This window comes from Ostrea edulis, chromosome 6, assembly GCF_947568905.1.
Source record: "Ostrea edulis chromosome 6, xbOstEdul1.1, whole genome shotgun sequence".
Classification (NCBI taxonomy): Eukaryota; Metazoa; Mollusca; class Bivalvia; order Ostreida; family Ostreidae; genus Ostrea; species Ostrea edulis.
The window spans coordinates 14503567-14530931 of NC_079169.1; the positions used below are offsets into that span (position 1 = coordinate 14503567).

The 27365-nt window shown below is 34.2% G+C and overlaps 1 protein-coding gene across 1 annotated transcript; it reads left to right on the forward strand.

The window, feature by feature from the left end:
• Positions 1-81: 81 nt before the first annotated feature.
• Positions 82-27365, forward strand: LOC125645592 (uncharacterized). The gene is made up of 14 exons (XM_048871191.2): positions 82-237; positions 4959-5012; positions 5411-5478; positions 7212-7360; positions 7536-7716; positions 11864-11943; positions 12069-12221; positions 17463-17554; positions 19959-20012; positions 21505-21572; positions 23520-23665; positions 25280-25460; positions 25863-25933; positions 27075-27365. Exons 1-14 carry the CDS (start codon positions 110-112, stop codon positions 27288-27290), a joined length of 1641 nt encoding a protein of 546 aa, XP_048727148.2. The 5' UTR covers positions 82-109; the 3' UTR covers positions 27291-27365.

Here is a 27365-nt window from a genome sequence, read left to right on the forward strand (position 1 = left end):
ATCTAGAGGACGCTACGGAAATTCACATCCTCGTTAGTCCGTCATTTTTGTATGAAAGTGATTAAGTTCTATTAATACCATAGTGTTACACTTAAGTATTACTAACCACATGACTGATGCATTCGTTTCATTTCTAAAGACAAGAGAAAGGCGAGTTATCTTCGAAATGCTGAGGGGAAAGTTGTTTCTCCTACCCATAATGTTTGTGGTGTTACTACCACTTACATTTATCATCACGTGAGTACTCTCTCTCTCTCTCTCTCTCTCTCTCTCTCTCTCTCTCTCTCTCGTAGTAGTAGTAGTAGTAGTAGTAGTAGTAGTTGTTGTTGTTGTTGTAATTGTTGCCGTAGTAGTAGAAGCAGTAGTGTACGATAAACTATAACAATGCTTGCACACAATTTCGGCACTTCTTCATTAGATTTTACTTTCATAACTGTAGCAATTCCTATAGGAAAAAATGGGTACTATATTCATCAAGATTTTTACGCACATAATTCACAACTACTGCGCATTTACGAGGAAATGACTACCATCACAATTTCTAAAGATATTAAAGGCAACGACATTGGAAATGTACTACAAGTACACGGGCGGGTGTGACCGGTCGACAGGGGATGCTTACTCCTCCTAGGCACCTGATCCCACCTCTGGTATATCCAGGGGTCCGTGTTTGCTCTACTTTCTATTTTGTATTGCTTACAGGAGTTATCATCTTCACAAGTCAAGGGTTATTGATTCATTACCTCGCACTAACCCATGACATCAGTCGCTATATAAAAGTTGGGCTCATTAGAACATTACGCAATCCACTATGAATAAAACATCCAGTGAAATCGCTGCATCTTGTTATGGTGTACATGGATACAAATGACGCGATCGCATACTGCTGTATTGATAAACACGCGCAATTGTAATATTTACACCACTTATTACGTTTATTGATTGAAGATCAAGTTTGGAAACCTTTTTGCTTAAGACAATATTGCTTAACGATTGAAATAGCCATAACTGTAGGTATCAATACACGTGTTTTTATTTGAATCTCTTACTTCGCGTTGTTATAAATAGAACCGCATTCTCATTGGTTCCCACTCTTTTGTGGAAACAAACAGAATGAGTCCAACGTTTTGATAGTCACTGGTGTCAAGTGTTAGTGCGAGGTAAAGAATCAATAACCCTTGACTTGTGAAGATGAGAAGTTATGAGATTGACCACTGTTCGTTATCTTCACCTTTTATGTATTAGATAAATCCATTGATGTTAAATACGACTCTTTCTATATGTCAAGCATAGGACGATTTATTAAAAAATGTAAACAGACTAAATGTTAAATGCAACAGTAAGATGTTTTTACATATTTATTAGACAAAGATTATCAGTTGCTACCTGCCATTGATCAGCTTCCATCTCCTTAAGAAATAGATATATCCTCTGAAATTGGGATTAATCTGGAAAGTCTAGAATATTACCTGTGATAACAATTATAGGATGTAAATCGGAATTTTCACTTCTGGCACATTTACTTTTGCAAAATAGAAGGAAAATAAATTAATATATTTTTATGGCTTTTTGTGCCACTTGAATTTTCCTTGGAATGGACAAATTGGTGAAATGCTCATAATGTGAAAATATCACAAATTAACTTCTGCTTCATACTTAGATATTTTATTGGAAATAGATATTAACGCCAAACTAGCGACTCAACTTTATGACAAACGGGATGATTTCAGCTTCTCTATCGTCAACTTTCAATATTTATGTAGCAATATTCCATTATCACCTGCATATGGTGTTTATACCTCTCAACTGATTCAATTCGCAAGAGCTTGTTCTGCTTATGTCGAGGCAGGCTACTGACAAACAAGTTTATGGTGCAGGGGTTCCAACAGTCTCGTTTAAAGTCCGCATTTCGCAAATTCTATGGTCGTTATAACGATCTAGTTCGTCTGTACAAGCTATCATTGGATCAAATGTTGTCTGAATTGTTTCATACCGACTGTTAGACCGTTCTTGACACACTGATTTTGATTACGGATAACTCCGTTTACCTGATCAAGATATACGGCTCACGGCTGGTGTGACCGGACGACAGGGGATGCTTACTCCTCCTAGGGACGTGATCCCACCTCTGGTGTGTCCAGGGGTCCGTGTTTGCCCAACTTTCTAGTTTGTATTGCTTATAGGAATTATGAGATTGGTGACAGTTCGTTATCTTCATCTTTCATATATATATAACACTACTTTATATCGTCTCAATAGGGGTACAACTGCACAAGTATAAACTGCTCTGCAAGTTTTCTTTATTTATCTTTCATCTTTTCTTGATTTGATATTTTTTCAACTGGAGATCAGTCTTTTCTTATTAGGTTTTTTTCGACTGAGGGCATGAAATTCACTATAACGTTGATTCCACCAAAAATGTAGTCCCATATACCGTAGTTCAAATTTCCCAGGCCGCAGTAATTAATATTATCGATCCTATCTCTTACATAAACAGAGGAAACAGGCCCCAATGCTTAATATTATTAATCCTACGGTGTACTCCTTTACATAAACATAGGAAAATATCCACCATTTCCATAACCATCACTAAAACTGATCATGGTTGTATATAAAGCCTGGTGGTGGTTCTGGTAATCACACAACAGCAATGATCTGAGGAACATCTTCACCTTCAAGAGTTTAATCGTCATCACCGACTGTCTATTCTCTGGCTGAGAGTCGTTCAATATTTTAAGGAAAGCTCAAACCAATGATTAAATACATATACAGAACATAACTCTACAGTACGATAGCTTGGATCACCCCAACGTTTGGGTATTCGTTTCTAATATCGTCGCACTCGTAGAAGTATAAGAAGTAAAATAAATCAGAATTATACAACGGGATGTATATCTACTTGAAACATATATACCTGGAAAGTTTGAGATGATTTCATAAGCCGTGTCTTAGCTCTCCTTATTTCCATGTTCCTTCCTCCGGAACGCGGTGACGTGTTTTTCAAAACAACAACCCCCTTGTATTCAAACTTGGCATTAGCGGGAAGTACACGTGAGAGGATCCATTTCCTAGCGGGTTTTTCTAAATTGAAAGATAGTTGGGTGAGAGCTAAACATGTTAGTTTGAATCTGATACTTGTATATTTAAAAGGATAGCAGTTTTACAAAATAGTGCGAGATATTTGCATCTATTTTACTGAATCGCATCAATTTTCATCTTGACCTATACTTCATATATCTAAACTATGTTTAAAAGTTGAAAGAAATGGTGAACAGCATAAATGATAAACGGATTTCCCGATTAGAAATACAATCGAGAATTTACATTCATTAACAAAAAGTTTTCTGCATTCACAAAATAATTTGGTTCCGCAACAGTGTTGGATCTACAAAAATCGGACCAGGTGCATAGTGAAAGGCAGAGTGTCTGGGGCACAGTAAAGGCTGGGCGTCTGACGGCACACTAAACGGCTGAGTGTCTGGTGGTACACTAAACGGCTGGGTGTCTGGGTCACAGTAAACGGCTGGGTGTTTGGCTGCGCAGTAAACGTCTGAGTGTCTGGTGGTGCACTAAACAACTAAGTGTCTGGTGGCGAACTAAAAGGCTGGGTATCTGGGACACAATAAACGGCTGAGTGTCTGGCGGCACACTAAACGGCTGAGTGTCTGGCGGCACAGTAAACGGCTGGGTGTTTGGCGGTTGACTTGAGACCTTCAGGGGGAAGAGGGCACAAAGTCCCCTGAAACAATTGAGTTCTGACAAAATGGGACGTATATTTTGGTGTTTTTGGACATGTTAAGGTCTATCGCCTTGTGCCCCGTAGCATATAATGCATTCACGGAACGTCTCCAAACATCTCTGTCTACAGCCATAACCCAGGAAAACATCTCTGTCTACAGCCATAAGCCAAGAAAACATCTCTGTCTACAGCCATAACCCCCCAAAAAAACATCTCTGTCTACAGCCATAAGCCAAGAAAACATCTCTGTCTACAGCCATAACCAAGGAAAACATCTCTGTCTACAGCCATAACCCAAGAAAACATCTCTGTCTACAGCCATAACCCAAGAAAACATCTCTGTCTACAGCCATAACCCAAGAAAACATCTCTGTCTATAGCCATAACCCAGTAAAACATCTCGGTCTACAGTCATAACCCAAGAAAACATCTCTGTCTACAGCCATAACCCAAGAAAACATTTCTGTCTACAGCCATAACCCAGAAAACATCTCGGTCTACAGCCATAACCCAAAAAACATCTCTGTCTACAGCCATAACCCAAGAAAACCACCTGATTTTCGTATTCCTCGTTTTCTTTTGCCTTCTGGTGTCCAAAAAAGAACTATATTGCAATCATTGTCATGGATCGGACTTTTCTGAGGATGTGTCCGATGAATTTCCACCTTAGATTGTACCTAATTTCTTGGCTTCATGTATGATCTTTCAGGTAATTATGATGTTAGTTTTTCCTGCCATCTAATTTTAGGAATTCCTGAAGCTGTTGTCAAGGTGCACATTAATCATCTTCTCATCCACTTTATTCGTTTTTTCATGTTTCAGATCCATATATTCTGGTATAACTAGTGTATTATAATCATCAGTTTTGTTTTCTTACTGATGAAGTTTGAGTTTCAAATCTTTTTGAGTTTTGCAAAAACAGATCGTGTCTTTGAAACTTTTCTTTTCATATCTTCCATGCATCCGCCTTGTAACTTTGGAAATTGTCAATCCGAGAAAACCATTGTTGACTGAGGCGAAGCCGAGGTTGACAAATTAATGGTTATTATAACAGAGGAAGAATGTTGTCGAAAAACGTTGGGATCCAGTCCCATCCCACCCCTATCCTTCCATTGCTATATGCATGGTAAATACATGTATTCAAATGTTTGATCTTAAATTTATCTAAATAGCCATGGTGATGTTTAAATACTCTAATACTTGTGAAATCTTTTTCTAGGTACAGTGTAGCTGTGAGCGATGGGGGTGTTTACCCATTCTTTCCTTTTATCAGGTTTGACTGTTGGTTTATTGTTTTCTGTGACTGAGCGCATCATCTACATAGAATGTATATAAAATATATATGTGTGTAAATACAGGGACATCACGATGTTGAGTTTACATATAAAAAACCCTTTAAGAACCTTTATTACACTATATAGTGCTGAAAGAATAGCAAAATCGTAAAATGATATTGGGCCATGAAGAGAATAAATGGGATCGTAAGAAATCCCTGAGTATCTGAGTATAATTCTAATTCTATTTAAAAATTATCGAATTTTAAACAACAATTTTTGCAATGACAACCACCTCTCACTCCGCCGCCGTATCAGATATATATGTAGCGAGTAAACGTTTGGCAAAAATAACTGCTTTTGAACCTACATGCTGATTTCCATTTTACATCAACAGTGACACCGGAACTCTGCCTCCTGAGAGCTGTGTTTTTGGACAATTGCTGAATATTGCAGCTGTGTTGAGTATGTTCATTCCAGCCCGGGTTTAGTATTGGTTTTTTGTTGGGGTTTTTAATGAAAATTTCATGTCATGAGATTTTGAGTACATGTTAAAAATATCAAATGTACCTGATATATACATCACTATTTGTTGGAAATAGATTGCAATTTTATCCTTATGTTAAAGTTTTCACACCTTGCGCAATGTGGTATGAAATATGATTCAGGGCCCCGCCCATGGCAGAATAGGCTTTGTTATAGGTTCCAGGCACAGGGGTAAGCCCGTTTTGGGCCCGAACTCTGTGATACCATAAATATAGAAAGGAGTCTAACTCTGACACAGATAAAAAACTAACCACTCGCTTCAAGTGCCTAAAAAATCTTAAACTAAGTAAGCTATGCGTAATTTGTCGTTTTCCTTGCATAGATTGATATTTTAACTACTTGCATGCCAAATTTCAAGTCACTGGTTCTTAAAATAACAAAGATATACGTCATCGTTCTCTCGATTTCACTTGTTTATTTTTACTAGGACATTTACCGGTCCAGGTCACGGAGTCGTTTCTCGCCTATGACAGCAGCGAAATTCAGACTAGTATGGAAGATTTCGGACCTGTCAATTAAGATTTCACATCAATTATACGCTACTTACTTCCTCATATTTTAATAATGTTCTTCGTGTAGACGTTACACGATTTATTTTTCCTCAGCAGCATCATCTGTTGACAAGAGCTGCCGTTTTAATGAACGCATTAAATACCCGATAGACTTAAAATCTCAAATACCTTAAAACTGATCAAAACATTATTCTTGTAATATTGCACTTAGAGAAGGAATTTTAACATTATTTCTTGGTTTTTTTAATTTTTTGTTTTTGTTTATTCTATTTCATTTAGATTATTATTACCCATTTCCCCCTTCTTTAAAGTTGTAGACATTTCGGGTATTTAGTGTATTCATTAAAATGGCAAATCTTGTCAACAGTTGATGCTGCTGAGGAAAAATAAGTCGTGTAACGTCTACACGAAGAACATTATTAAAATATGAGGAAGTAAGTAGCGTATAATTGATGTGAAATCTTAATTGACAGGTCCGAAATCTTCCATACTAGTCTGAATTTCGCTGCTGTCATAGGCGAGAAACGACTCCGTGACCTGGACCGGTAAATGTCCTAGTAAAAATAAACAAGTGAAATCGAGAGAACGATGACGTATATCTTTGTTATTTTTAAGAACCAGTGACTTGAAATTTGGCATGCAAGTAGTTAAAACATGAATCTATGCAAGGAAAACGACAAATTACGCATAGCTTACTTAGTTTAAGATTGTTTTAGGCATTTGAAGCGAGTGGTTAGTTTTTTATCTGTGTCAGAGTTAGACCCCTTTCTATATTTATGGTATCACAGAGTTCGGGCCCAAAACGGGCTTATCCCCTGTGGTTCCAGGCTATTAAAACTTGATGTGGTAGAAAAGTGTTCTAATCTCAGGAAAAATTGTTTAATTAATTGCTATTTAGAATTAACATGCTATTCATAAAATCATCTCAAGTTCCCTGCAATGTTCTTTTCATATGCTGTCAACATAAACATAGTTTAAAAGTAACTGCATGCATCTTTTATTTTCCTTTCCAAAGTTAGTAAGAATTTCAGACTTAATGATTTTTTATTCCTACCGGACTATAGTTTACAAGCATACAAAACTGTCAACAGTTCATATGTGAATTAAATTACTGGTAGGTGCTATTGAATATTGTTTCAGTTCTGACCATTGTGTACCTGAGATACAGACAGGTGGAAACGTACTGGTCAGTCACCCATTCGCTGACACCATATCCCAGAGCCAACACCGCTTTCCTCGTCCTAGGTCTTCTCTCCGGGGTTGGTCTCAGTATCGTAGGAAATTTTCAGGTAAGAAAAAGATTTGATGCCGTATACAAGATGCTTTTTGTCAGCTTCTCTTGAGCGTAAAATATACTTCTTTTCAGTCGATATGCAATTTCAGAGAGAGACTGAGAGAGCATTTTACCGAGACGTGTTCAGGAACATCGATCTTTGTATCTCTCTCTCTCTCTTTTTATTTCAGGTAGAAAATTCAAAGGGGTTCCATATATTTGGAGCTCTACTTGCATTCATCGTTGGAGGCGCATATTTTTGTACCCAAACGTTTATCTCTTGGAAGGTTCCAGACATCCCCGGGTCCACAAAAACAACACGAGTTATACGGCTCCTTATCTGTATATTATATTGCTGTTTTGCCGTCATCGGTATCCTTTCACGTGTATCGCTATTGCATTGGCAAGTTCTCACCAGAGGACGTTACGCTACGCTCCACAACGAAAATTAAGCCTGCGTAGCGCGCCCTCTGGTGAGAGATTGATGTATTAGGTGTTTATTTTTTGCAAAACTCGTATGCTCATCGTTCAGTTGTTTACAACGCCTCACGTTAATTTTCAAATATTTAAATTTTCAATGTTTTTGTCAATGATACATATACCTCTACAAACTGTTACCCTTATGTATTTTCAAATATGAAAATTATTTCTTAGATATAACGTAATCACGATTATACAGTGGATAGAAACTAAATAAACATGATGAATACTACATAAATATGACAGATACTAAATAAACATGATAGAGACTACATAAACATGACAGATACTAAATAAACATGACAGATACTAAATAAACATGACAGATACTAAATAAACATGACAGATACTAAATAAACATGACAGATACTAAATAAACATGATAGATACTAAATAAACATGATAGATACTAAATAAACATGACAGATACTAAATAAACATGATAGATACTAAATAAACATGACATATACTAAATAAACATGATAGAGACTACATAAACATGATAGATACTAAATAAACATGACATATACTAAATAAACATGACAGAGACTACATAAACATGATAGATACTAAATAAACATGACAGATACTAAATAAACATGACAGATACTAAATAAACATGACAGATACTAAATAAACATGATAGATACTAAATAAACATGACATATACTAAATAAACATGATAGAGACTACATAAACATGATAGATACTAAATAAACATGACATATACTAAATAAACATGATAGAGACTACATAAACATGATAGATACTAAATAAACATGACAGATACTAAATAAACATGACAGATACTAAATAAACATGATAGAGACTACATAAACATGACAGATACTAAATAAACATGACAGATACTAAATAAACATGATAGAGACTACATAAACATGACAGATACTAAATAAACATGACAGATACTAAATAAACATGATAGAGACTACATAAACATGACAGATACTAAATAAACATGACAGATACTAAATAAACATGATAGAGACTACATAAACATGACAGATACTAAATAAACATGACAGATACTAAATAAACATGATAGAGACTACATAAACATGACAGATACTAAATAAACATGATAGAGACTAAATAAACATGACAGATACTAAATAAACATGATAGATACTAAATAAACATGATAGATACTAAATAAACATGACATATACTAAATAAACATGATAGAGACTACATAAACATGACAGATACTACATAAACATGATAGATACTAAATAAACATGACAGATACTAAATAAACATGATAGATACTAAATAAACATGATAGATACTAAATAAACATGACATATACTAAATAAACATGATAGAGACTACATAAACATGATAGATACTAAATAAACATGACATATACTAAATAAACATGACAGATACTAAATAAACATGATAGATACTAAATAAACATGATAGATACTAAATAAACATGATAGAGACTACATAAACACGATAGATACTAAATAAACATGACATACACTAAATAAACATGACCGATACTAAATAAACATGACATACACTAAATAAACATGAAAGATACTAAATAAACATGACAGATACTAAATAAACATGATAGAGACTACATAAACATGACAGATACTAAATAAAAATGATAGATACTAAATAAACATGATAGATACTAAATAAACATTACAGATACTAAATAAACATGATAGATACTAAATAAACATGACAGATACTAAATAAACACGATAGATACTAAATACACATGACATACACTAAATAAACATGACATACACTAAATAAACATGACAAATACTAAATAAACATGATAGATACTAAATAAACATGATAGATACTAAATAAACATGTCAGAGACTACATAAACATGACATACACTAAATAAACATGACAAATACTAAATAAACATGATAGATACTAAATAAACATGATAGATACTAAATAAACATGTCAGAGACTACATAAACATGACATACACTAAATAAACATGACAAATACTAAATAAACATGATAGATACTAAATAAACATGATAGATACTAAATAAACATGTCAGAGACTACATAAACATGACATACACTAAATAAACATGACAAATACTAAATAAACATGATAGATACTAAATAAACATGATAGATACTAAATAAACATGACAGATACTAAATAAACATGTCAGATACTAAATAAACATGTCAGATACTAAATAAACATGACAGAGACTAAATAAACATGACAGAGACTACATAAACATGACATACACTAAATAAACATGACAAATACTAAATAAACATGACAGATACTAAATAAACATGACAGATACTAAATAAACATGACAGAGACTACATAAACATGATAGATACTAAATAAACATGACAGATACTAAATAAACATGATAGAGAATAAATAAACATGATAGAGAATAAATAAACATGACAGATACTAAATAAACATGACAGATACTAAATAAACATGACAAATACTAAATAAACATGATAGAGACTACATAAACATGATAGAGACTACATAAACATGATAGATACTAAATAAACATGACAAATACTAAATAAACATGATAGATACTAAATAAACATGACAGATACATGATAGATACTAAATAAACATGACAGATACTAAATAAACATGATAGATACTAAATGAACATGACAGATACTAAATAAACATGACAGATACTAAATAAACATGACAGATACTAAATAAACATGATAGATACTAAATAAACATGATAGATACTAAATAAACATGATAGATACTAAATAAACATGATAGAGACTACATAAACATGATAGAGACTACATAAACATGATAGAGACTAAATAAACATGACAAATACTAAATAAACATGATAGATACTAAATAAACATGACAGATACTAAATAAACATGACAGATACTAAATAAACATGACAGATACTAAATAAACATGATAGATACTAAATAAAGATGACAGATACTAAATAAACATGATAGATACTAAATAAACATGATAGATACTAAATAAACATGTCAGATACTAAATAAACATGATAGATACTAAATAAACATGATAGATACTAAATAAACATGATAGAGACTACATAAACATGATAGATACTAAATAAACATGACAGATACTAAATAAACATGACAGATACTAAATAAACATGATAGATACTAAATAAACATGATAGATACTAAATAAACATGATAGATACTACATAAACATGATAGAGACTAAATAAACATGACAGAGACTAAATAAACATGATAGATACTAAATAAACATGATAGATACTAAATAAACATGATAGATACTAAATAAACATGACAAATACTAAATAAACATGACAGATACTAAATAAACATGACAGATACTAAATAAACATGATAGATACTAAATAAACATGACAAATACTAAATAAACATGATAGATACTAAATAAACATGATAGAGACTACATAAACATGACAGATACTAAATAAACATGACAGATACTAAATAAACATGACAGAGACTAAATAAACATGATAGATACTAAATAAACATGACAGATACTAAATAAACATGATATATACTAAATAAACATGACAGAGATAAATAAACATGATAGAGACTACATAAACATGATAGATACTAAATAAACATGACAGATGCTAAATAAACATGATATATACTAAATAAACATGACAGAGACTAAATAAACATGATAGATACTAAATAAACATGATATATACTAAATAAACATGATATATACTAAATAAACATGACAGAGACTAAATAAACATGATAGAGACTACATAAACATGACAGATACTAAATAAACATGATATATACTAAATAAACATGACAGAGACTAAATAAACATGATATATACTAAATAAACATGACAGAGACTAAATAAACATGACAGAGACTAAATAAACATGACAGATACTAAATAAACATGATAGAGACTAAATAAACATGACAGAGACTAAATAAACATGACAGATACTAAATAAACATGATATATTTTCTTAACATTGCTGCCCAGGAATTGTCACATTCCTAGTAAGTAAAAGTAAGTTAAGGCCCGAAAAAATCTCCACACGTTTATGGACGGCCAGCTACAAGGTAAGATTTGATATACCAAATATTGACATCTATACTGACAAATCATATGTAAGATTTCATATTGGAAAGTTAATCGAAACGAAAGTTAGATTTATTTTGGTACAAAATGATAATTCAATTTTCAGGGTTATGCAGAGCACGTCACCTCCGCGGTGATGGAATGGCTGGGAAGTTTTCTGATCTGTGCTTATGCCGCCACATTTACACCAGAATTCAAACACCTAAAACTGACTTCAACACTACAAATAGGTAGCACGCCTAGCGAATTACTTCCGAGTGTGTGATATATTTTATGTGCAATACATATTTGATTGGTTTATTCGGTAATATTACCGAGGAGGATAAATATCACATCTCCATTAGAATTAACCATTCGTGTTCTGAATCTCGCTGTTGAACGTCGTGCTGACGTCATCCATTATTTTTGCAACGCCAAACCGCATTCAAACCTGTTGGAAATCCGAATATCTGGAGGAAGCCCCACAGTGGATTCAAACGGACTCGTTATTGAACTGTTCGTAAATTACTGCTAACTTGTGATACCCGGTAACTTATTTTTAACTGTTCAGAAAATTCTACAGTTACTTCTCGAGATTTTTGGTTTGTGTGAGTTGGTTTCTCATTTCATGTTCGACGGATCTTGTTAGTACATACAGACACCACATGCATTATTCATTTTTATTTCTTTATTTTATATTTTCTTACTTTTTGGATATATTGTCCATGTTAATGATGAAAAGAATGACCAGAACTATCTTATTTGAAATATATTTCTATATATATCAAGTCACAATTTAGGAGGCTTGTTTTTGGTTTTAAGGATATATATATACCACATCGTCACAATGGCTGAAATTCCTTTTAATACGTAAAAGAACAAACTAGATATCAATAATAATTGCCTATTCTTGACTTGCTCAGTAGGTTAGAGTGTCGTCTGTTTAACTGTAGGTCACGCGTTCGAGGCAAGCAGGGATTTGAATTTTGTTCCCCAGATTACTTTCTAATAAAACAGCATTTTTTGAGTAATTGATAGATTGAATATTGTTTAACGTCCTTCTCAAGAATATTGCACTCATATGGAGACTTCACCACTGCCGGTGAAGGGCTGCAAAATTTAGGCCTGTGCTCGGCGCTTATGGCCATTGAGCAGGGAGGGATCTTTATCGTGCCACACCTGCCGTGACACGGGACCTCATTAAGATAAATTCAAAATTTTTAAGATATTGTACATACCCTCCACTTTTCATCCATATCAAATTTCTCCGGTGTAGTATTCCTCCTTTAAAAAAAATCAATTATCCCTGTCACAACACAGGAGACACAAAATGTAAACAGTATTAATTCACTCCATTTTTGTTTGTTGGTATAATTACAACCTGTGGCTCACGGAAATAAAAATAATCAGAATCAGAGACTTACTGATATTCAAACAATGGTGGCCGTTGCTATGATTTTTGTGAATAAAAGCATACAGTGGTTGACAGACAATTTTAGTTATATACATGTACTTCTAGTGATTATTAACTCGCAAGCTTGGTTCAAATGTTTAATTGCTCATGTTTTGCCACTGTATAAAGCAAAATTATATGTCACAGAATGTCAAATTACCAACCTGTGTCATTGTTAAGTTGTGGATGAAAAATCATGGAACACGTTGTTTTCAAACGTGTTTTAACCATATTCATTTTTTACAGATAGAGAGCTGGGTGTTTTTCTTTACCAGACCACTTCACTGTTTGTTGAATTATACATACATGTGTATTTTGTGATTCGTCTAAAACTTTTGATTGTATCTGGTACAAAGGTTTACTTTTCAAGTTAGAGCCCCATTATCATGGAATCGACGGCAATATGTAAGGTTGGTTTGCAAGTTATCTGGAAAACAGAATACAAAAATTATTATATAGAGGCACTCTTATTAACCTAAAACCATGGCGTACTGGTGTCCGTCAGAGGTCTGTATTATACACAGTTCCATTGTTATTCATGTAGACTGTATATTATTGATGTTGAATAAATTGTTATCTTTTAGTAGAGACTTTATATATGACAAATCTTTACAAGAAATCTTTAATACATGTAATTAAATTTCTACAGAGAGCAATTCAAATCAGAATCAAAGCAATTAGAATTTGGTCCTAAATGGGTTTTTTTTTAAATTCAAAATGCATTCTTAAGCTTCAAAGTTGAAAAAGACAGCTGTTTGCTTCAGAGCAAAATGTCAGGTAGCCTGCTGCAGTTACAGGTTAATTCTTACCTTATAATTGGTAACTTGAAAATAACCACGTAAGACGTACACATGCATTGTAAACAAAAGTAAGCGTGTGTTTTGATTTTTTTTTTATCTCTATTAGGATGTTTCTATTCAAATTCAGGTGAGGCAATTCATGTAAACCTTGCATATCGTGGAGACGTAGTTATGTTATGTTGTGTACACAAGACACTGATAAAATTTTATAGTATCGGGAAGTCATGTCCAGACTGAAATGGTATCAATGATCAGGTAACTGGTGTTATTTCATTGTTCTTTCTGTACTCTGGGGAAATTTAAATCTTCATTTTTTTCACACGTGGTGTAGTAGTAGTACGCTCCGTTGCATTCTTTGTATATTTGGGGGGAAAGGGGAAATGTGTACGCCCTAGAATAAATTTACATTCCCGTAAATGTGCATGTTTACGGAAAGTTGGCTTAAATATTTACATGTTATTCGTTACTTGTAATGATCGGTTTGTAATTTAATCCCCGTCGTCGTTTTCTAATCGTCAGATAATGGTGATGGACGACGTTTCTCTGCACGGTCACGATGTAGATCTTTGTACTAAATTTCACACCCCGTTCTTTATCAGACTAACATCGATCATCTCTTTCTCGTATTATTGTTTTGTTCACCAATAAGCCTTTTCTGGAGGTTTTCAACGAAAGCACCGTAACGCGAAAGTCACTTATCAACTTGAAATGTCTACACTTATATTTGTTTTTATCATGAAATATAGATATCAGGAATGAATGTGTACATGTAGGTTGTATCGTAGGGGGTATGTCTATTTAGTCGGTTGCCTCGATTATACAGATTACCCCATACTGGCATTGCTTTATGCTCCATCATACAAACCATTGGGTATTTATTCTATAATTCTTTAAATCTCACTGCTTTATACGCCATCATACAAATCGTTAGCCATTTATTCCATAATTCAATCAGTCCCATTGCTGTGTACCCCATCATACAAATCGTGTGGATCCGGTTTAGAATAGGTCCACAGTACCCCCTTGTCATAAGAGGCGACTAAATGGGGCGGTCCTTCGGATGAGACCGCAAAACCCGAGGCCCCGTGTCACAGCATGTGTGGCATGATAAAGATCCCTCCCTGCTCAATGGTTATAACCGCCGAGCATAGGCCTAAATTTTGCAGCCCTTCACCGGCAGTGGTGACGTCTCCATATGAGTGAAAAATTCTCGAGAGGGACATAAAACAAACAATCAATCAATCAATAAAAAAATCATTAGGCATTTATTCCATAATTCTATCAATCTGCGTGTTGTTATCTATGAATGCTTTTCTCATGTTGGCTTAACAATTCATGGAGTTGGCCTGAAAAGGGTTTGCGTTCTACACACGTATAGGAAAACTATTCTTGCGACGACCAAAGGCAACGGTCCGTAACGCTGACGATAATCACCTTGCTCTACAGGCTGAAGACTCGCACATTCCGCACACTCTGAGTGTAAATCGTTGTGGACTAGGGTAATGGAATAAAGAAGATTGAATCTACGCTGTATTGATTAGATTAGCTTCATCCTTGTGGTTCTTAAAAGGAAGAATTTCGAAATCAATATACTCTTATATAAAACATTGAACTTCTATCGTGGCCCTATATTCTTATGTAGAATGTTTAACCCATTCTGTAGTCTATCCGTGGATCATGCTTTAAGGTAATTCAAATTGTGCCCACATCTATTTGATGAATTGATGTTTTTAAAAAGATTTAATTTTTTCGTATATATATTCCAGTGTAAATTTTGAACTTGTATTTTCCCCCTGGCCTGAGGGATCATGATGAGAATAAAGCTGAATTTACACTACGATAGGATACTTTCCTATCAATTTGGTACGCTATACCTCTTTTATTCTCTAGAACGAATCTTTAAAAAATTTCGTGTACATTTTATTGATTTCTACTTAAAACTTTAATTCCACCCCTTTTGAAGCCCATCATGGCCCTTGGGTTCTTGATTTGTGCACGCTTGAATCTGCATCACATGACAGCACACTGATTTTGAGTACGAATTATTCCGTTTACCTGATCAAGATGTAGGGCTCACAGCGGGTGTGACCGGTCGATAGGGGGAGCTTACTTCTCCTAGGCATCTGATCTCACCTCTGGTATGTCATGGGGTCCGTATTTGCCCACCTCTCTGTTTTGTACAGTATTCCTTATAGGAGTTATGAAATTGATCACTGTTTGTTATCTTAACCTTTTCATGATGATCTTTGTATATTTATTTCACAGACGTTTTATCTATTACATGTAACAATACTAATTTTCATTCATATGTAGATTCAATATATCCCAGTGAACTCGAAATTAAAGTCACCACAGAGTCGTCCACTTCTGCTTCATACTTAGATATTTTATTGAAAATAGATATTAACGGCAAATCAACAACTCAACTTTATGACAAGCGGGGTGATTTCAGTTTCTCCATCGTCAACTTTCCATATTTGTGTAGGAATATTCCATTATCAAATGTATATGGTGTTTATATCTCTCAACTGATTCGATACGCAATACCTTGTTCTGAGTATGATTTGTTTTTAAATCGAGGCAGGCTAATGACAAACAAGTTGATGGTGCAGGGGTTTCAACAGTCTCGTTTAAAGTTAAATTCTATGGTTGTTATAACAATCTAGTTTGCCAACACAACCTATCATTGGGTCAAATGCTCTTTGACTTGTTTCATACCGATTGTTAGACCGTTCTTGGCACACTGATTTTGACTACGGATAACTCCGTTTTTCTGATCAAGATATATGGTTCACGGCGGCTGTGACCGTTCGTCAGGGGATGCTTACTTCTCCTAGGAATCTGATGTGTCCAGGGGTCCGTTTTTGCCTAATTCTCTTTTTTGTATTGCTTATAGGAGTTATGAGATTGATCACTATTCCTTATCTTCACCTTTCAAATATATGTAAAACTTTAAACTATTTTATTGCGGCCCACCCTGATTTTAACCAACACTAACCTATAAAAGCCAGCTTTAATCGAAGCTTTTGATATCCGGTCCTATTTTCAGCTGTTTCCAATTATAGCCTACAGGAACCGAATGGACTATAACAGGCAAACCATTAATATATTAGCGAGAGGTTTAGAGATTCGACTTTTCTTATTCATTTTTCAAGAAAATTGAGATACACGTTTATTTGTATTGATATGTAATATTGTTCTATATTTGTGATTTACTTTTCTCTTGTTTCCGGCAGTTGAAGTGGTGCATCGCTTTTGGAGAAGTTAAGGATTCCACCAATATTCTAAGATGTTTAGAGATAATCTGCATATTTTCCCAATATTCATCGTGATATATGTCCCCGTCTCCTTCTTCATTACGTAAGTTATTCTGGTAAGATGAAATCTACAGGAAGCTAGGTAAATATTTCTACGAACAAATTAAGGTTAAAGTTCACGACTACTCGTAGTTCTTTCACCTTTTCGCATCAAAACATTTATCCATAGGAATTTACAACTTTGCACGAAGGTGTTTTTTTTAAATAGATATTAATCAGTTTCATCAAAGGTGAATGAATGGCATCACTGAAATGATTTCTTTTTGTTTATAGTTCATTTATTGCTGGATTCTCGTATTTACATTTCCAATGTTTTTGTCCATTATATCTTAACAAGTTGACATGAATTATGATTATACTGATAACTCCGTTTATCTGATCAAGATATAGGGCTAACGGCGGGTGTTACCGGTCTACAAGGGATGCTTACTCCTCCTAGGCACCTGATCTCACCCCTGGTTTATCCAGGAGTCCGTGTTTGCCCAACTATTTTGTATTGCTTATAGGAGTTATGAGATTGATCACTGTTCGTTATCTTCGCCTTTATAGCAGTTATGAAATTGATCACTGTTCGTTATTTTCACCTTTATAGGAGTTATGAGATTGATCACTGTTCGTTATTTTCACCTTTATAGGAGTTGTGAGATTGATCAATATTCGTTATATTCTCCTTTTCATTGTAATGATAGTTATTTCCTCTTCAATGCGATGCATTTGTGGTTGTATGAACCTTGATAAATATCTTAAATCGGAGACATGTATGTTACATAATTATGTACATAAAGAATGTACATGCATGTCTCTGCTTAAATATGCGTACAATATACATTTTGTACATATCTACTGAATGTTTGGATTGGATCATTTACGATTTATATTTGTCAACGAGCACGATATAAAGAAAAATATGGACGAGTTGTTTTATTAGAGGGGTTGAAGTTTAAGACATACCCTGTAACTGTAATAAATAAATGAAGACTTAGCTAAAAGACTTTGATATATACAGTAATTGATAAGATCAACCACTTACATCCTCCAATACTATGATTAATGCTGGGAGGTATTGTAAACTTTTAACATTTTTTACTTCTCCAAAATCACTGAGTCAAATCTCAGTCAAACTTGGCACAAATTATTCTTGGGTAAAGGGGATTAAAGTTTGTTAAATGCAAGAACCATGCTTTTTGAATTCAAGTTTGTTGAATGCAAGAACCATGCTTTCTGGATTCAAAGGGAAGATAATTCTTTTTAAAATGCAAAAATAGGTAGGGTTATTTAAAAATCTACTGGGTCAGAAAAGTTGCACCTTGTAACAGGCTGGCCTGTAGTAATCCTCATCACGTATAATCACGACTTCTCTATAGATCAAATGTTTATTGTCTTCACATCAAACAATGCATATGGATACACAAAACTGCGTTGGTCCATCATCAAACAATGTCACCTGGGAATCACAACCCGTATATAATCATAATCTTTCACAGGGTCTTATGAGTGATGGGAGATAGCTCAAGGTTTCAAAAGAATGAGAATAGCATTGTACAGTAGAGGGGAGTAAAGGGGGAATAACTCTGGCAAAGAGAATCTACATAAAGGATACTTGCTGTCAGGAATTAATTATTACTATAATAATAATGTTCAATAACTTTGGATTGTCAGGAATTACATGTAAATTGTAAGAAAATAGGATGTCAGGATTCTACAATTGTCAGGATTCTTCAGCTGTTAAGTAATTGTAACTTATCCAAGTACTAAATAGGAAAGAAGTATTGAATAGTTTCTTTATAATGATTATGATCTCTTGTCAACAAAATCATTTTTGTACCTAAGACTCTCTCAGTTTTTGTCCTGACACTGATGTGCTTGAGACAGCTATCTAACTAAAATGAGCTTCTTTCTCTCTTATATAGTTTCAGCAGCTAGGAATTAGCCAATCAAATTACTCGATTTTCCTGACAATTTAAATCATGTGTAGCGGTCAGCCGGGTTCAATCGCCGGTGGCCAGATAGCTCAGTTGGTAGTGTACCTGACAAGAGATTCAAGGGGCCCGGCTTCGATTTCCTGTTTGGTCCGTTGCATTTTCTCCCTTCCTGTTACGTTTGGTGCTGTGACCAGCCCCTGGAACTGACAGGTGAAAATGCCTGCCAGGGGATTAAGATACTGGGTTGATGTCTTCAGATGTGAAGACATTTAAGCACAGAGGAGAGTGGCGGTCAGCCGGATTCAATCGCCGGTGGCCAGATAGCTCAGTTGGTAGAGCACCTGACTAGAGATTCAGGGGCCCAGGTTCGAATCCCGGTCTGGTCCGTTGTATTTTTCTCCCTTCCTGTTACACATGTAATAAACACTGTCACCTTGATACATGATTGTATATTGTTTAACGTCCCTCTCGAGAATATTTCACTCATATGGAATGTGAACGACTGTTATTTTCTCTTGACTGTAGATATGGCATCGCTGTGGGTAATGGCCATGTTAATCCGGGATTTCCATACATCAGGTAAAATGTAGAATTTTAAAACTTCAAAAGAAATTCTGTCATGAAATACCTCAGACGCGTCACGGCAGTCCAGATTCAGTAAATCTTATTTTTTATCTGGTCACATTTCTAGGTTATATGTACCTGTACTTTTGGATGACCTGTTTTGTCCACAGAAATTTTTAGATGTTTTGGTTTTTAATTGAAACATTCCTTTAGACTAGACATTGATGTATTATCATATATCCCATTTATTACAAAATGCTACTCATAATTTGATAAATGATAATTTATAAAGGAAACGAAAAGAAATGAGGCTGAAATGACAGTAATCTCAAATCAAAAAGTAGTTCTCTCCTCGTCATGCGCGTATGCAGCTTGCGATGCATTGTGGGGGATAGTAATGGGATATAAAGGTCAGAAGAAGAGAAATAAAAGCGTACATGTCACGGGAGAATCCTTACACCAAAATTGTATTTACTGTAATGTCTCGCTATTCATAACATCTCATATGAAGTAGGATTTCACCATCCAAAAATGTGATATAGGCTCTCAAATATTATTTGCGAGTTTTTTGTGGGTTTTCTTTTAGAATAATAAAGAAAAACTGTTGTTATTTTGAAAATAAGAAATTTTAGGGTCCAAAATGTGATTTTATGCATGATATAAATATCTAATAAAACAGGCCAAGAAGACGCATACAGACGGTCTAAGTTTTTAAACAGATAAAATATTTACGATATACTTTAACGAGCCATTAAGTAAAATTTGGTATAGCGATCCAAATTTTAGTCATTTCACATTTGTTTTTTACTTCAGATTGTAGAACTTTACAACCCATTTGAGGTTTTTTTTCATCAGATTGTAAAACTTTACAATCCATTTGAATTAAAACAATATTGTTCGTTCAAGATGTTTTAAGTATATGTATATCTGACAAAGCTTTACGCCCTAAAACAAAGTAAAATGTGTCGGCATCTTGCGTAGAATTCCGAAATGTACACACTATACACACATGTAATTTATCACTCACCGAAATATATGATCATCTGGGAACCGATGGTTTGATGTTAGAAATTTGAAATGAATTTTCTTAAATTTCTAAAGTAATGTATTCAAATATTGCCCACACACAAATTTTGGTTTTAAGAATTACACATATAATCTTTAGAAAATATATAAACTGATTTATTGTTCTTTGTTTTACTGCAACAGTAAACCAAATGATAATTGTTGTATGAAAAAGGATATCTGTATAAAATATACATTGAATTACTTTAAAATATCCACACCCCACATTGTTTTTTCAGCTTAAATAAAGGATCGCCATTACTCCCTTATCTGTCATTATACAATCACATTACACATTAGAGACGATGTTGTGCCCATTCTAACGTCCATTTCACGGGACTATTGACCACCACTATATTAACCCTATATCACTAGCACATATTGGTATTGGTTATTAGTAACTTAAATCATACATAAACATTTTATTTTTCTTCATGATCAGTGATACGGGTACTCTGCCACCTGAAAGCTGTGTATTTGGACAACTTTTAAATATTGGAGCAGTTATTGGTAACTATGAATTTACAACTTTTAAATATTAGAGTAGTTATTGATAACTTTTAAACATCAGAATAGTTATCGGTAACTTTTAAAGTTGTATGATCCGGATTTTGACAAATTTTGTCCTCTTTGTAAAACACAGTTGAAGTATTTATGAGGCTATAGGACATGTCACACATTATTTCTGGTGTGTCCAGGGGTCCGTGTTTGGCCAACTATCTATTTTATATTGCATATATTACCATGTTTTCTATGAGTACACTCAGCTTAAAGATCACAACAGTGATCCACATTGTGTCGTAACGAGCATTTATTACTAATTAATAAATTAACTAAAACAATATAGTGCTGCTGCCAAATAAGTACTTATCATACACATAGTATATATATACGGGACACGAGAAATACATACGACCGTAGAAAAATGATTGTACATGTGCCACATCTGACAATATTACACAAAACAGCTGATACAAATACATTTATGTGCACAAATAAAATACACATCTAAGTAGAAAGTTACTGGCAGAAAAGGTGGGTCAAATTTGAAAAATAACACCAAATATGATTAAGATAAGAACTTCAAATATTCATCTGTCTGTATACATCTTTATATATATACTGGTAAAATCGCAACATATGTTTAACGTATACATGTAAAAGGAGCACTGAATTTTACCATATGTTTTCAAACATATGTTTAACATATGTTTATCATATGTTTGTATCACTTTTATCACCTGTCTGTATATATCTTTATATATTTGTAATAAACATTCATCTGTCACAATATTTTCTCTTTTGGGATGTATTAATGGTACTAGCTTTGGAAATTTGTCTCGTGATAAATGGAAAAAAGTAATTCAAATTGTTTCAAATTACGTTTTCAAATTGAGAAATCTCTTTCTGTTTGATTGTCGTAAAATGTAACTTTGTACATATATAATTATGTTTGTTCCTGTTCATATCTAATTATATAATGTTCTAGTTGTCAATTACTTATAACTCTCCATTACCTTGAAGGAAATAAAGAATATATTATCTTATCTTATTCGTTATAAACATTCCTCTGTCTGTAGATATCTTTATATATACGCTATAAGCATTCATCTGTCTGTAGATATCTTTATATATACGCTGTAAGCATTCATCTGTCTGTAGATATCTTTATATATACGCTATAAGCATTCATCTGTCTGTATATATCTTTATATATACGCTATAATCATTCATCTGTCTGTATATATCTTTATATATACGTTATAAACATTCATCTGTCTGTAGATATCTTTATATATACGCTATAAGCATTCGTCTGTCTGTATATATCTTTATATATACGTTATAAGCATTCGTCTGTCTGTATATATCTTTATATATACGATATAAGCATTCATCTGTCTGAATATATCTTTATATATACGATATAAGCATTCATCTGTCTGTATATATCTTTATATATACGCTATGAACATTCATCTGTCTGTAGATATCTTTATATATTCGCTATAAACATTCATCTGTCTGTATATATCTTTATATATACGTTATAAGCATTCATCTGTCTGTAGATATACCTTCATATATACGCTATAAACATTCATCTGTCTGTAGATATCTTTATATATTCGCTATAAACATTCATCTGTCTGTATATATCTTTATATATACGATATAAGCATTCATCTGTCTGTATATATCTTTATATATACGCTATAAGCATTCATCTGTCTGTATATATCTTTATATATACGCTATAAGCATTCATCTGTCTGTAGATATCTTTATATATTCGCTATAAACATTCATCTGTCTGTATATATCTTTATATATACGCTATAAGCATTCATCTGTCTGTAGATATCTTTATATATACGCTATAAGCATTCATCTGTCTGTAGATATCTTTTTACAGCGTTGGTTGTGTTTTTACAGCGTTGGTTGTGTTTTTTACAGCGTTGGCTGTGTTCTATATACGCTATAAGCAGATAGAGACTTTCCAGAGTGACTGTCCAGTCTTACCTATAACCCGGGTGAATAAGACAGCGTTTGTACTGGGGTTGACCACTGCGTTTGGCATTAGTCTAGTTGGAAACTTTCAGGTTCAGTATTATGAAATACAGTTTACACCAATGAACCTAGCTTTGTCACTTCATTGATTAGACTGTGCTTTAGAATGTGAAAGATGTGTTCATGTTATATTTGAAAAACAATGTACAATGTGTATAAACATCCAAATTTTGAAATTTTCCACTTCACTTTTCGTATTTGTATGTCATAAAACCATAAATAATCAAAGGACATATAAGATCCATAACCAGTGCGAGTTAGTAATCAATTTTTCTCAGATTCGAGTTTCTTGAGGAAAAAATTCAAGCCAGTCGAGGATTGCCGAGAGTCTCTAAATCAGGAAAATAAATGTCCGAGTATTTCTTATTCTTATAGTGCGGTAATTCCCAGTCAAATGTGAACCTTCACTGGGGGTCATCACCCTAGTTCAGGCAGTTTGTTTCTGGCCAAACTGAAATGTTGTTCATAGCACAGTCAGTGATCAGCTTTCCATTTGTGAGGATCCGGGTAAAAATAGGTCCTCACTATCCCCTTGTTTGTCGTAAGAGGCGACTAAATGGGACGGTCCTGAGGTCCCGTGTCACAGCAGGTGTGCACGATAAGTACGCAATTTTTCACGTCTAACATCACGCGTGGGGGGAAATACGCGGCAATTGAATATGATATATATCATATCAAAAATTCTACCCCGACCTTTGAAACCACTTCAGCTACAGCTCCAAATCGAGGGTTCCCTACTTTCCTTGGGGTTCTTTCCACTTTGCGATTAGCGCTAGAGTGGCTCTCCAAAAACTCGTCTACTGGCGTTGAGATAAGGAAACTGACTAAGTTAATGCAAAGCTATGTACAGTCTGTGATGACGAAGGTCTACTTCTTTAATTGGGTTGATGAAGGAACAGCTGCCCCGATCTGAAGTGTATATTTGTTTTGTAATGATGTAAAATTAATTATAGATAAGTTAATTTATTGAAAAGATTTTGTGTTAAAATGAAATCTATTTTTCAAATGGATTGGCATAAAGGATCTCACATCGCCTTTTCTCATTCAGTTTTCCTTAATCCATGCTGTCATATATCTGCTCACGGTAGTTGAGTTGTTGAGAAAGCCGATTCACGACCGTGAGGTCCCGGTTTTGATCCCCGAGAGTGTTTCAAACCAGAGACATTTAGAATTAGTAATGACTGTTCCTTTCTTAAGAGCCCGACATCAAAAATAAAAGTCAGGTCTTTCAGATTCCAGATCCTGTGACCTGGTAGGTTTTTGCACGATAAGGACCCCTCACTGGTTAACATCGGCCGTGTTCGCGATATATAGGGCACGATAAAGACCCTCACTGGTTAACATCGGCCGTGTTCACGATACATAGGGCACGATAAGGACCCCTCACTAGTTAACTACGGCCCTGTTCGCGATACATAGGGCAAAATGCGTGGTACTTTATTTTTAGACAGTGAAGTTTCATATATGAGTAAAACATGTTCGCGAAGGAGACTAAGCAACAAACAGAATTCATGTAAAGTGTGCATTTTTAAGTCTTTATACGGATGCATCACACAAAATATACTTTTGGAATCACTAGGAAAAGTACGATACAACGTTGAAGTTTTACTATCATGATACTCAATTTATTCAGGGTTTTTTTCTAGGAGACGAATGTGGTGGTTGTACACGTCATTGGTGCGTTCTTGGCGTTTGTAGTGGGGGGTGTTTACTGTTGTCTACAAACTTACCTCTCTTTCAAACTGCCACAGATACCTGGATCCTCCAAAAATCTAAGAATAGCTAGATTAATTATTTGCATTTTAGATTTTATCTTTATGGTAGTACGTATCCTTTTGATCAGGCTGTTTATCTTTTAGTCTTGAGATTGAGTATTTCATTGTTTGTTGGGTTTCTTGTCTTGAACATTTTTAGCATTAGTCATACTATTCTTAACTATAAGGGATAGAGAATTCATTTTTTGCCAGCTTCAACTAAAAATAAACTTAAAGGCCAATGATTAACTATTATGCAATCTAATTAAAATCAGATCTTCTCTAACCGTTAAACTGGAGAAGGATCTGACAGTAACGGTTAGAGATGATTTGATTTTAATTTGATATTGTTGTTACGTCTGCTATTTAGAAATATTTGGCACTGTTGGAGTTGGCTTTCATGCTGTCTTAAATGTATTGTCCATCTTAATTGTGGAAAAGAAAAAAATGAATGATTTTCTTAACAAAGATTCAGTTTTAGTGGCATCATTTGTGAATAGCAGCCCACATATTACCCCTCCTGCACATTGGACGTCAGACAAGCCGGTAGGTATACTAATCAGTAACTGTCGTGTAGAGTAGGATTTTCAACACAAAAATCACCACCATCCCGGAAATCTAGACCACCTCCAGAAAAATGGCTTTAAGTTTGGTTTTTTCTTTACTGGAGTCAGTAGAATAGAAATCCATATATGGAGATCATTCTCCAAACTCAGGTTTTCATGGGAGATATTCTAGTTAACGATTATAAAATGGATTATGAATGATCAAATAATTCCGTGGCTTTCGATTGGCCGAGCTCCAATAACCTAGGGAAAAATAGAACGTTATGATCACCTCGACGTACCCTCGCGGTGAATATAAAGTTTGATTTCTCTAGCAACAAGCCAAAATTTCAAATTAGCTACATTTGATTTTTGTATGTTTTTTTTTTCTTGTGGTCTCTCAATGAAAACTCTTGACTATCTTGCAATGTGGTCGTATAAACAGGATGAGTTCAATAACACACTGGAGGATGTTTTCTGAGAGGGAAATATCAAAATTAGATTGACGTCCAAACTCAACTCAGCCCTGTAATCACTGTAGATTGTTGATAGAGGAATCATTTACTTTGTACATTGATTCAGTTCAAACTTCACCGAGGGGTGAATCCTTCTCTGACTCGAAAAGGGGAAATTCAGCTCTTAGATTGCAGTATCCCCGGGGGAAAATATACTTCAGAGTAGGATTTTTGGTGTTGAATATGAGAGAAATCCTACTCTATGGCACACAAAGGGGGATATTGGCTCAGGATTCTATATCCCCAGGGGAAATATGCTACATGAAGTACTTCAGAGTAGGAATTTTGGAGTGGTTATAGAGAAATCCTACCCTTTGACACTAGAAAGGGAAATTCGGTCCTGGATTGCTGTATCCTCGAGAAGTAAGATTTTCGAAGGGGTGGCGATGGGGAAAATCCTACTCTATATTACCGGTAATTAGAATATCTCCAATAGATGAAATACATTTACTTTTAAAACTTTCTTTAATTCTCATTCACACATTTATCTTGCAATAATTTCAGAAACGTCATTCAATAGAGGAAATCTTACCACATTGATTGAGTAGATGTCAATTTCTGTATAACAAATATTCCTTGAAAACTCTGTATGCATTTTGCATTCAGCAATACGATGTATATTTGCAGGGATATGGCGCACACCTGACGTCTACAATAGCAGAGTGGATAATCGCATTTTTAACGTGTATTTATGTGGCCACATTTACAACGGAGTTTAAATATTTCGAAATGATTAAACCAAAGATAACTTTCCGAAATATTCCCGAATACAACGTTTCTACTATAGAATCAACGGCAAATAGTACAGCGATAGAGAATGGTGCAACGAACGCCAAATACTGAACGTTCTGGTGCAATGTGATATAAAAGCTTGAATGTGATATATATACAAATAAACACTTAAAGTTACCGAAGAAA